The sequence below is a fragment of the Asterias amurensis genome, chromosome 18 (assembly GCF_032118995.1).
Source record: "Asterias amurensis chromosome 18, ASM3211899v1".
NCBI lineage: Eukaryota > Metazoa > Echinodermata > Asteroidea > Forcipulatida > Asteriidae > Asterias > Asterias amurensis.
Window position 1 is genome coordinate 7,521,436 of NC_092665.1, and position 13,921 is coordinate 7,535,356.

Consider the following 13,921-nt stretch of genomic DNA (forward strand, 5'->3'; position numbering starts at 1 on the left):
GCTTGAAATCAATTTGGTGAACAATTATCGAATGTGTTTGTTAGGGAAAGCTCGTAATGTCATTTTGTCCCAAGTCACCTTACATTTTTGTCCAACAGATAGGCATATCCCGTGTATATTCTGTAAGGCATAGGCTACTCAGTTTGTTAATTTTCAATTTGTCCCCAAAACTCATTTTGCACTATCAGTCGGTAGATAAAACATTCTATCATTTGGCATACACACAAGTACAATCCTGAGCATGAATTGGTAAATTTACTTGAAGTAGACCTATTATTGTTCCCTTATCAGCCGACTACATTAGCATATTGCCACCATATGCTGTAGTATTGTCAGGACATTTTGTACATGGTTGGGTGTGCCAAGTTTGTGAAGATTTGCTCGAACGCAGACAGGCCGTGTACCCTACCGCTAACTGTGTTAAACCTCACCACCGGGCCTATAGCTCTGACCCCCAAACAAAGCCTACTCACTTCATAAAACCATGATAAAACAGACCAACCTCGAAAAAAAATAACACTGATGCAGACTCTGGAGTTGACCCCGGGGTCGGTACAAGGTTCAAGCTGTAATCGTATGCCTAAACCCCCGGGGAATCAAGCCTCGTCAAATGCTCTGAATATGCTCCAGATAATCTTGTAATTTATTACTGCCGTTTCAAGCTGCCGTACCCTAAAATGGCGCCTGTGTATATTCTTGCCAACAATGGTTGGTGGGGCATTGTTTGCGAAGTTAATTTCTCATTTATTCCAAAGTAAAGATAAAGCAATACCCATCTACAGTACATTAATGTTACTTCTGAGTAACCTAATATTTGAACTGAGTTTGAACCAAACCCGCCTTTATTCCACATGAAATTAGTTTTGAAATTTTAATTTAAAGACACTGGACACTATTGGTAATTGTCAAGACCAGTCTTTTCACGTGGTGTATCTCCACATATGCATAAAATAACAAAACTGTAAAAATTGAGCTCAATTGGTTGTCGAAGTTGCGAGATAATGACAGAAAAAACACCCTTGTCACACGAAGTTGTGTGCTTTCAGATGCTTGATTTCGAGACTCCCAAGGTCCGAGGTATCGAAATCAAATTCGTGGAAAATTACTTCTTTCTCGAAAACTACATTACTTCAGAGGGAGCCGTTTCGCACAATGTTTTGTACTATCAACCTCTCCCCATTACTCGTTACCAAGTAAGATTTTATGCTAACAATTATTTCGAGTAATAACCAATAGTGTCCACTGCCTTTAAATCCAAATGATAAGAAGTTAGTTTTGAGAATTTAATTTAACTTATTTATTTCCTCAGTTTTAGACATTCCGTGTATAATGTGTCGTGTCATGCTTTTGTCGGGGTCGTTTTTGAAGTGGGTCAATTTATTTTCTAATAAGGAAACGAAAACCTTAGAATACGGATGACAAGGTTGTGGGTGATAGATCGTATTACTTAGACTGCTTGATATGGTTTTGTAATACTCCAAAAACTACTTGCGTTTTAGAATATTTCATTCATTTTGGGATCAGGTTGGCTTGGCGGTATCTTGGCCAATCATTCACCTCGATCTTTGACCGTGGTTTAAAGGCACATGGGTCGATTTCACAAAGAGTTAGGACCAGTCCTAACTTAGGACTTCCTAACTTATGACTAGTCCTATAGGAGATATTAAAAACGCATGGCTAGTCCTAAGTTTGGACAAGTAACTTGTACTTACTCGAGATAAGACAAGTCCTAACTCTTTGTGAAATCCACTGCTGGACACCTTTGGTAATAAGTCGAAGACCAGTCTTCTCACTTGGTGTATCTCAACATGCATAAAATAACAAACATGTGAAAATTTGAATTCAATTGGTCGCCGAAGTGATAGAAGGATTCAACTTCTAACATAGGATTAAGCGTAGGGGTTCCATTAAGAATAACACATGGTGTAAAGTCGAAAACTCACAACAAAGTGACAACTAAAATCAATAAACTAAAAACTAAGCAAAAACTAAACAATAATGTCTTGAAAATGTATATTCGGTGTTAAATGGCAAAAAGGAATGATCCACATTGGCTTCTTGCCACAAATTGGTAATAAAAACTCACATTGAAGAGTTTTCAATTTACACCCTAAAAATTAATCCGAACAATGACCGAATATTTTATGGTGAATTCTTTGACAGTTTGACCCTTTGACCCAACGTGACTTCTTGAAGCTGTCCGGTCATGGTTACTGGACACTACTTGACCTGGGAGGGATGAAGCTTCCGTAAGTAATCATTTCGCTTAAAATGGAATTGTAAAACACCCATTGTCCTACAAAGGGCATGGTCAAATGCGTTCAGGAACATCCAAAACAAACGGTCAGTTTTCTTTCTTGAATCGAAGCGGAACTTTCGTTTAATTTTCTCTGTAGATGATTGGACCATAGAGCTAGGACTACGATTGGACAATCGTACACTGTAAACACAAAATCGTAAAAGTTATGGTGCATTACCTGGCAGCTAGAGTGCCAGGTAAAGTGAGGTAAATTTCACAGTGTGGAAGTTTTGCAAACTACCCCTTCATTCAAGGCACAAATTTACAAAACTTACACTGGAAGATTTACCACTCCCTGCCAGGTAAAGCACCGTAAATTTAACTGATTTATTTTTTACAGTGTAGTCTTTTTGGACGGTGTGGATGTGCATTCTTGTGTCTGACAGTCTTTGGAGATGTTTGGGGGCAAATGTTGTGTTATATAAATGTACAGCCTTTGAGGGTGGGGTGGAGTGTGCGAGTTCTTTGTAGACGTTTCAGCGAAATGTTATTTCTATCTGAAGTAACTTTAAAACTATATTGCAGGCAATTTTTCTCCCGTTTCATTTTTACATAAATGGTAACAGCCAGCTAAAAATACTTAATCTTAAAAATACTTGAGGCCTACTTGATCCCAAGTAAAATCGCAACAAGAGGATGCATCTGAAAACCAATAAAATCTGCATGTCACATTATTTTGGAACTTTTGTTTACAATAACACGTTTCAATGGGAGAATGAGCGAAATCATATCTGTGGTGACCTTAAAGGAACACGTTGCCTTGGATCGGACGAGTTGGTCTATAGAAAGCGTTTGAAACCGTTTGTTGTGAAATGCATATGGTGGGAAAGATGTTTTAAAAGTAGAATTTAATGATCCACACAAGTATCACTCAAAATTGCACGGTTTTCTTTTTACGTCGTGAACTATCACGGTCGGCCATTTATGGGAGTCAAAATGTTGACTCCCATAAATGGCCGACCGTGTTAGTCGACGAGGTAAAAAGAAAACCACGCAATTTCGAGGCATATTTGTGTGGATCATTGTATTCTACTTTTTAAACGTCTTTCCACCCATATGCATTTTATAACAAACGGTTACAAAACGCTTTTCAAAGACCAACTCGACCGATCCAAGGCAACGTGTTCCTTTAAATCAAGTTGAACTCAGTAAATCACACCACGATAATTAACCTACGAGTTGTGATGTCTATCGTAGTACCTTTTGTTTCCTCCTTTTCCAAAACCTGGCGCCATCAGTTCTGGCTTAGTTGTCCTGGACACAAAACAACCTTGAGGGTCACAACTGAATGTACAACTTGCTTTGTTGTAATAACAAAGTCAACAAATAACAACGTTACAAACAAACAAACAAATGCAATCAGAACAAACCGGCCGATGACAAATCGGGACACAGAGCTACAATATATGATATTTGGTTACTCTATTACTTTAATGAATAAATCAGTCATGACCTGGCAGCATAAACAGATGTACAATAATATGTATAACGAGAAAAAAAAACTAATGGGAATTTCCGTGTAGGGAGTTGACTCTATAATAATATTGCTATCATAAACAAAACGTGGTTCGGTTGCCAAACCCCACTTCCAATTGAAGAAAGGGTGTCTATATTTCCCTTATATCGATATCAAAATAAGCCTATAACTCTATTTGAACGGTGGTCACGATTGTTCCAAACATCACCGGTTGTAGTTTTCACGATGTTACAATATTTATTGAATATTCCTCAGTGCAATATCCATCTTCATGTAAACAATAAGTTGAACTCCTCTATGGCACTGAACTGTTGAGAATTAAGACAACGAAAACTTTCTCCAGAAGACGATCAGAGCATACTGATCGTAAGGTCGAGTTGAAACCATTAAGAACCTTATTTAGAGATAATCATTACATGGTGTTATATAGACTTGATGACAAGTCGTTAGGCGCTGCTTATTTGTTACAAACACACATTCTGCCGTTCATGCAAGTCACAGTGCGGGTCATTCATGCAACGGTCATACTGACTCACACACATACTGGGATCGAGGATGGGTGTAACGTCCCCGTAGCTACACCGCGCTTAACATATACCGACTTGATTTCAAGACTACACCGTAAACCTTTCTACAACTTCAGTTTTATTTTATTAGATGTGAGTGGAAAACCCCAAAATAGGGAATACAAGCAATCAGGTAGGGACTGGAAACCCATTCCACATACAAGGCTCTGACAGTCTGATGAGGTTGGATTTCAAACAAGGGTCAAAGAGGTGAATGAATGGGCAAGACACCGCCAACCAAATGAATGAAATGTCGGATTTCACTCTCGAAGGTTCATTGTCTTCCGCACATCTCAATTCAACTTGTACTTCACTGTATCTCAAGGTTCTCACATCAGCACGAGGAAGTCGCCTTTAACTATTGCCTTTAACTCTTTTCCTTTTGAAATCTTACCTTTTTGCTAAAATACCTTATTTTATTGTTCATTATACAAAATGTGATTTCGGACAAGAACGGGGCTAGGCTGTGCAACAAAAGCACAATGAAAAACGAAAACGTAAAAACGACGTCAAAATCACTTAAAACTTTCTTGAGACTTCATGTCTCGTCATTAAAACTGCCGTCTAAGAATAAACTATATACGAATAGCCTACCTGTCATGTTATTCCAGTGCTCATATTTCTACATAAGCATGCTCTCAAACTTTATTCTGAAATAAATATATCTAGTCAAACCATGCAGGTATTCGGATTGAGACCGTCTGAATCTGAAGAGATGTTACACTATATAATTATAAGAAATCATTTTGTCAAACAACATGAATTTTGCATTACCTTTGCCGAGGTTGTTTTCCCGTACATGAATTTTACATTTTTACATTAAAGGCAGTGGACACTATTTTATTACTCAAAATAATTATTAGCATAAAACGTTACTTGGTAACGAGTAATGGGTAGAGGTTGATAGTATAAAACATTGTGAGGAACGGCTCCCTCTGAAGTGACGTATTTTTCGTGAAAGAAGTAATTTTCCACGAATAAGATTTCGAGACATCAGATTTAGAATTTGAGGTCTCGAAATCAAGCATCTGTATGAACGCACTTACACAACTTCGTGTGACAGGGGTGTTTTTTCTTTTATTATTATCTCGCACCTTCGACGACCGATTGAGCTCAAATTTTCACAAGTTTGTTATTTTGTGCATTTATGTTGAGACACACCAAGTGAGAAGACTGGTCTTTGACAATTACCAATAGTGTCTAGTGCCTATATTTCTTGTGGGAAAATAGATCGATGAAATGTGGTGTTGCAACCAATTGTCATTATTTCATTGCATTCCTTTGATAATAACTCCCTCACAGACCGAGCTGGATTGATTTATGCCGATCTTCAAGTTCACACCATACTCATGATGGCACTCAGGGCTGGAATGTTAAGTGCATCATGACGTCATTGATATGTCATGGGATCAGCTGGTTTATATAAGAAGTCACTTCTTCTTCATGTGGATTAGGGTTATTTAGGAAATATGGCGCCTCATGAGTAGAAATTGAACTAGCATCATGTTATGTTAAAAACCAGCTTATTAGGCTGTCATTAACCGTTCTGTTGAGTGTTCTGAATACATGATTTCTCGAATTGATCTTGCTGTACTAAACAAAAAGCCCCTTTCACACGAGAGCAATTTAGCAAGGGTTAGCTAAATTGTAGCATGGTTGTAAAATTGTATGCAATGTACCTCGTTTGAAAGGACAACAATTTTCTCTCTATAATGTCCAAGTTCTCATGCAAAATCTTGTCAAACAATTCTACAGTTTACAACCATGTCAAAATTAAGCTAGGGACACCAGTTAAATCTGCCGTGTGACTAGCACTATAGTAGCATGACAAAGCCGCATAACCATTGACATCCTATGGGCATATAATTTACGTGATCAAGCGGACGCAAACATGACGCTTTTCAATTTTGTTCGACTCGTCTTTTTCTATCTCCAGCCATTTCTCTTCTATTATTTTAAAGCCATTATACACTTTCGGTACAGAAAATAACAAATCTGTGAAAATTTAGGATCAATCGGTCATCGGCGTCGGGAGAAAATAACGGGGAAAACCCACCCTTGTTTCCGCACGTTTCGCCGTGTCATGACATGTGTTTAAAATAAATCCGTAATTCTCGACAACGAGAATTGATAATTGTTTTAATGTTTTCTCGAAAAGTAAAGCATTTCATGAAATAATATTTCAAGAGAAGTCTTTCACCATTACCTTCTGTAAACCCTGTAAATATTTTGTAAATCTATGAACTTTTTTTTTCAGTGCCGAAAGTGTTTAATGGCTTTAACTGAAGTTGTACTCGATAATGTTGCAAGCACTATATGCCTATATATTTTGCAAAATAATTCTAAAAATTATATTACCAACCGTCGTTTGACAAAGTAGGCCGATGGCCGATTGAGCTCAAATTTTTACAGGTTTGTTATTTCATGCATATGATGAGATACAGCAAGTGAGAAGACTGGTCTTTAACAATTACAAATATTGTCCCCTGTCTTTAAGTGTGGATTCGTTGCAATACTCGCCTTCGGCTCGTATATCCACGAATCTACACTTTCTCGTCCATTCTCATTTGAAAGTGCGATAAAGAAGTCTCAAATGTATTATTCAACGAATTGAACCCCTTAATGATTATGAATGTGAAGGTTGTTGTCAAGCTTTGCAATGACAACACAATCGGGAAATAATGTTGATGAAAAACATTAACAGGCTTTGTGTAAAAGAGAACTTCACATTGATCGTATTTAATCGATAACAATCGAATGACAATACCCTCAAATGAACAATTATTGATCTCAGTTAATATTTGACAATAATACAAATACTGGTGGCAGTATATGTGTACTTGAACCCAGCTAAGTATACATGTCACGATGGGTGTGACGGATTGTAGGTTGACATAACCCCATTCGTAGGGGAAAAACACATAATGATATTATATATATCCGCAGTCATCAAGAAATAACATGAATAAATGTGAGGGAAACAGCATCATTACATAAAATATATTGGTAAAATATAAATGTGAGGGAAATAACATCATTACTTAAAATATATTGGTACGAACCTTTGACATTTTATGTGATTGGGAAGATTAGTAAATGTGTTAAAAATCACAGTTGTTTTACGTGTTTATAAATAAACAACAAAATAAATTGTGTTAAGAACACCTGATGTGGACTTTTTTTTAGATCTTTTGTTGTTTTGGTGGTACAAACTTCGACTATACGTCGCGAATTTTACACCGTTAAAGACACTGGACACTATTGGTGTTTCTCAACATATGCATTAAAATAATAACAAACCTGTGAAGATATTTGAGCACAATTAATGGTCGTCGAAGTTGTGAGTATGAAAAATCACCCTTGTCACACGAAGTTGTGTGCGTTTAGATGCTTGATTTCGAGACCTCAAATTCTAAATCTGAGGTCTCGAAATCAAATTCGTGGAAAATTACTTCTTTCTCGAAAACTATACGTTACTTCAGAGGGAGCCGTTTCTCACAATGTTTTGTACTATCAACCTCTCCCCGTTACTCTTTACCAAGTAAGGTTTTATGCTAATAGTTATTTTGAGTAATTACCAATAGTGTCCACTGCCTTTAAAACACGTGGACAATGTTGGAAAGATTGAAAATGGAAACTTAAAAAATGATCATGGTGGAAATTTAGAAAAGATCGTCACAGGCCGAGTTTTATTGTTCACCTTTAATAATGCGGTTGCGCGTTCGTGAGCACAGTGTCACGTTTGGCAGCATCAATGCACATGGTCATGGGTGGTGGTCGCTTACCAGGGCTCCCCCGACCGCCGACGTCTCTGCTTCAGCTGACGACGGCGCAAGGCGGCTAAGGCCACTTACGGGCCAAGGATCTTCGTGTTCATTCAGTCATCGATTATACAGTCTTCATCTACATGTAGGCCAGATATTATTTCCAGGCGATTAGTTCATGGTTTTTTTTACATTTTAAAGACAGTGGACACTATTGGTAATTGTCAAAGACTAGCCTTCATAGTTGGTGTATCTCAACATATGCATAAAATAGCTAACCGGTGAAAATTTGAGCTCAATCGGTCATCGAAGTTGCGAGATAACAATGAAAGAAAAAAACACCCTTGTCACACGATATTGTGTGGGTTTAGATGTTGATTTCGAGACATCAAGTTCTAAATCTGAGGTCTCGAAATCAAATTAATTGAAAATTACTTCTTTCTCGAAAATTATGGCACTTCAGAGGGAGCCGTTTCTCACAATGTTTTATACCATCAACCTCTCCCCATTACTCGTCACCAAGAAAGGTTTTATGGCACTAATTATTTTGAGTAATTACCAATAGTGTCCACTGCCTTTAAGAAGTGCCTTTAAAAAAATACCTATAGCATTAGGGGGATAAGTAACAGAGACTTATTGATTAAAACAAGGATTAATTCATTTTGGGTAGCTGTCAATTTTGGATTTGGGTACTTTTCGTTACACAAAATCTCATGTCCACAGATGTAGAAAGCTTCCCTTATAATGTTAAAATGTTACTTGCTGAGGTGCTGTAGTTTTTTAGAAATGAGTAATATCGAAGTCTTATATAGCGCACGTATCTACTAAACAAGGTAAAACAAGTAAAACAAGTCTCGTAATATTTTAAGGGAAGCTTTCTACTATCATTATCTTCAAACTGTTTAAGTTTAATGTAAATCTGTGGACATTTTGTTTTGTGTGACATGAAGTACCCGGACCCTTTAAATTGCAGCCATGTGAATCGCACTCTAGAGTCTAATATTTCCTTCAGTAGTGATTGTCGTTGAGCGGACGGATTGGTTTGAACTGCAACTTATGACGTCTTGCACACTCTAAATGTAAAAGAGTGAATAAAACCACTCGAGTTGTCTCTGATATGGCTCCTTAAAAAGTGTGGTGGTTATTTCACTCTTTTAGAATGGGGTTTCATTTCAGGACAGAGTGTAAAATCAAAAAAAGAGTTGTCCCTCATATTCATATGGCTTTTCAAAGAGTGCTTTTTCACTCTTTTGCATTTAAAGACCCTGGACACTATTGGTAATTGTCAAAGACCAGTCTTTCTCACTTGGTGTATCTCAACAGCACAAAATAACAAACCTGTGAAAATTTGAGCTCGATCGGTCGTCGAAGTTGCGAGGTCAAATGAAAGAAAAAACACCCTTGTCACACGAATTTGTGTGCTTTCAGATGCAAGTTGATTTTAAGACCTCATCTAATTATGAGGTCTCGAAATCAAATTCGTGGAAAATTACTTCTTTCTCGAAAACTACCTTACTTCAGTGGGAGCCGTTTCTCACGATGTTTTATACTATCAACCTCTCCCCATTACTCGTTACCAAGTAAGGTTTTATGCTCATAAATATTTTGAGTAATTACCAATAGTAAGTGTCCACTGCCTTTAAAGAGCATGTTATATTTAAGAACAAACCAGCAATAACATATCAACACAATCTGAAAAGCATCGTCTCTTTTGGCATCTGACTTTTATACTTAAAAATCCAACTTTTATTACAATCTGACAAATTAACAAATGTTAACAAAAATTATTTGATAGATCGCTAAGCACTCATATGGCTGCAACAACCGTTTAGAGCAATCCACAACTCTTCCCAAACACTTACAGGTCAGAAATTGCTGGAATTTGCATCATGAAAGCTGAGCATGTGCGCCCCTCAATCTGATTTAGAAGTGTTGGTATTTACAAGATTGTTTCATCTTTATCTTTAACTGTAATTTGTCTTAAATTAAATCACACACGATTGAGTTATCATTTGTAGTTTAAACAACACATAGACTAGGTTTTTATTTATTTAATGGAAAAAACATATTTAATGAAATAATTTAAAACTTATCTCTACATCATTTCATGACGAGCAAAATGGAAAAAACACACAACATTTTAAATAAACAACGAAGTTTCACTAATAAAGAAAACCCATTTGGTTTAACGTTATGCATTAACGTGGTGGCAAGCCTTTCTTTTCTAAAATATAACGATCACGTGACATCATGCTGGAAAATGTACTTTACAGTTGTTAAAATGTGTTTGTTTTTTAATATAAAACTTTGCATATCTAAGTATCCTACAAACAAAATGCGTGGCTAAATCTGCTTGTTTCCATGAAGCCATAGCATTTGAATAAATAATATAAAGGCCAATGATAGTTTTGCACTTACGTTCACAAAGAAGAAATGCTATGTCTACAGCGCTCTCTGAGACTGATCGATATTGATCGAAACATCAATTGATCAATAAATAATAATCTAATTCGCATTATTTTGGTACATCTTTAAACATTGTCATTAGTTTTGAACGGAATGCCATTTTCAAAAAAAAAGTGTAATGGAAAGCATTTTAATATACAATGGAAGTTTTGTTTAGTTGTTTAAAGTGACAATGGTAACAGTTTAAATATCTCTTACTATTTCAAAGGACTCATGGAAAGAAAAAGCTCTCTTAGCCCAAGTCAAGTCTGTCCAAACTGAACAACCCCGTTATACGCACTTGAGGCTCCTGGCAAAAGGTTTAACTCTACGAAAGGAGAAAGGTCTGTGTCTTTTTCTCGGTCAGCTCAATATTCCTACCGACCAGTCAAAGACATAATGTGACAATGAGACCTTGTCCGATGGCTCGATAGCGGCTATGGCCGGGACGCTGGACTATTTTTCAACGTTGATGTCAACGGCTAATAGCGAGGTTTAGCTGCACATTTATACGCGAGCAAAAACGTGAACGTGAACGTCAAAACATTGTGTTGTTTGTAGGTAAAGTCACCACTTACGGCTTATTTCATGCTAACGTATGACGTCTGCATGTACGTACCTGACAAAAAAATTGTAACTTCACGTCAAAAACATGAGATTTTAACAACACAACTTTCTGATGTTCACACTCACGTATTTGCTCGCGCAACGTGCAGCTAAACCTCAAAATAGCCGTACCGAAGACGTTGGACGTGGCTCATTCACTTTAATATCAACTTTGGACCCGACACCTGGCAATCCTTAGATGCGTGTCAAAGTTCGAGTAGGTCAGAAATCTTTGATATGGCAGACTATTTTAAGTACAGAGTATGACCTTTCCGAACCTTGTCACAAACCTTGTCAGAATAGCTATCCATTATTTGATAAACCTCGGTCCACGAGATAAAATCTAACATAAACGTGACACCTTGTTGGCGAATTCCCTTGTCGACAATGCGACTGTCTGGCACACCGACACTCTAGCCAAAGATAGAGCGTGCGTGACGTGACCTCCTTTACTGCTTGTGAGTCAAGTCGTCCTGCATTCTAAATGGATTTCACAAAGAAAGTCCTAACTTAGGACTAGTCCTAGGCAATGCTAAGAGATAGGACCAATCCTATAAGTTAGGATGAGTTACTGGTCCTAAATTAGGACCAGTCCTACCTCTTAGCATTGCCTATGACTAGTCCTAAGTTAGGACTACCTTTGTGAAATCCACCCCTGGACAACAATCTCTAATGAAAAGTCAACCATAACAGAGCTTGAGTCTATACCCAGTCTTTAAATGTGGCCATTTTGACTTAAAGGACACTGGGGTCGATTTCATAAAGAGTTAGGACTAGTCCTAAGATATAAAAAACGTATAGCTAGTCTTAACTCGAGATAAGACTAGTCCTAACTCCCGGACACCTTTGGTAATTGTCAAAGACCGTCTTCTCACTTGGTGTATCTCAACATATGCATAAAATAACAAACCTGTGAGAAAAGTCGGACTCAATTGGTAGTCGAAGTTGCGAGAGAATAATGGAAGAAAAAACAACCTTGTCGCACAAGTTGTGTGCTTTCAGATGCCTTGAATTCGAGACCTCGACTGATATTAATTCAAATATTTTAGTGAGAAATTACTTCTTTCTCAAAAAACTACGTTACTTCAAAGGGAGCTGTTTCTCATAATGTTTTAAACCATCAACAGCTCTCCATTGCTCGTTACCAAGTAAGTTTTTTATGCTAACAATTATTTTGAGTAATTACCAATAGTGTCAAGTGCCTTTAAAACAATTTGTCTTTAAATGGAGACAATGTGCACAAACATACATGAGAGTTACTAGAAGTTGATTGACAAATCTAAAAATGTCTGCAAATCTAAAAAGCAGACAGCTGCCTGCAAACAGTGAAGTTACCCAGCAGCATTCCATATTTCTTAGTCAAACTTGGGCCGGAAAATTGTTCCGGATTTTGCAGCGACCCCTATAAAATGTTTAATATGCCATTAATACGGTACCAGTGAGAAAGGTCAAGACACCAGTACCATGGCGACGCTTATACTGTTTCATTCCCTGCTTGTTGTAAAGGAATAGTCAAGTATATATACGTGTGGCACAAACATTTATTGAGCCCAATTTCATAAAGCCTGTAAGCATTAAAAACGTGCTAACCACAAGTATTGCTTATCAGAAACAGGTTACCAGCTAAAAGTACGTTAAGTTTACATTATTGTGACTGATGCCCCACTCAATTTTTGCTTCGCAAAGACATTTTCAAGCAGTATTTTCTGCTGAACAGCTTTATGAAAATGGGCACTGGTCAAAACGTATACCAGGCTGTTATCAATATCAATTAAAACTGAATGATAGAACAATAATTATAAGATCTATACGTACTTTGAAAGTTGATGTTGATTCGTAAAGAATACACAAGAAACTGCTTGTCTCAACGGGTTTTCAGGTTAACACTGAGAGAGAACCTAAGTTCATTGAAAACAACACAGTTAAAATAGATTTGGTAAAACCGCTCGAACCCCGGCGCACCATGGGAATGTGACGTCACAAGAGGTTCCAAACCAGCAAATTTACTTTAAAAACAGTTAGTAAATTTACTCCCCAGTGCTTCTTTTGTTATTTCAAAAAAATAATTATAGTATATTTCTTTCCATCGTACATATTTATTGTTCGACACACTTTGGTATTGTACGTTTTTCTTAGATAATAGTATGCTCTTTGTCATCAATCTCGTAACATCTCAGCAAGGACACCCTCAACGTTCATATCTCGCGTCAGGTGTTTGAAGAAGAGGTTCTCGAATACCTTGGTGCTGAACCCACGGACACCTGGGAGTAAGAGCAGTAGATGGGATAGACGTAGTGGATCACGCGGATAGCAAGTGTTCTCGTACTCCATCAAGGCTGTGTGTATCCTTTCATTGGCTGCTTCAACAGACGTAGAGCTCGTCAGACCGCGAAGATCTTAAGACACAAACCAATTGTCGTAGAATTAGATCAATACTAAACCAGTACAGTTGTGGAACCAGGGTTGGATTTCACAAAGAGTTAAGACTAGTCTTATCTCGAGTTAGGACGAGTTACTCATCCTAACTTAGGACTAGCCTTAAGTTATTGATATCTCCTAGGACTAGGACATAAGGGCTAGTCCTAACTCTTTGTGAAATCGACCCCAGCTGTGTGGAACTATACCTAGGTTATTAACATCATCCAGGGAATTAGGATATAGGGGTACCTAAATAATAATGCTTATAAGAAGGGTTGTTTAATGGTTAGTTGAAACGTAAGTTGTTACTTATAAAGAAACAATAGGCGTCAGGGGGTCATTTTGG

At 37.4% G+C, this 13,921-nt stretch overlaps 1 protein-coding gene across 4 annotated transcripts in view; it reads right to left on the bottom strand.

Moving 5' to 3' along the window:
- Nucleotides 1-13,921, bottom strand: part of LOC139950452 (nuclear receptor subfamily 0 group B member 2-like) — a 110,464-nt gene that overhangs the window by 84,527 nt on the left and 12,016 nt on the right. For 3 of the 4 annotated variants that reach the window (XM_071949134.1, XM_071949136.1, XM_071949135.1), the window contains exon 3: nucleotides 9,818-13,553. In XM_071949134.1, the coding sequence (XP_071805235.1) occupies nucleotides 13,315-13,553 (239 nt within the window). In that variant the 3' untranslated portion in view covers nucleotides 9,818-13,314. Of the gene's footprint in view, nucleotides 1-9,817; nucleotides 13,554-13,921 lie in introns of those variants that run through there. The other variant, XR_011787656.1, reaches the window with a different exon arrangement.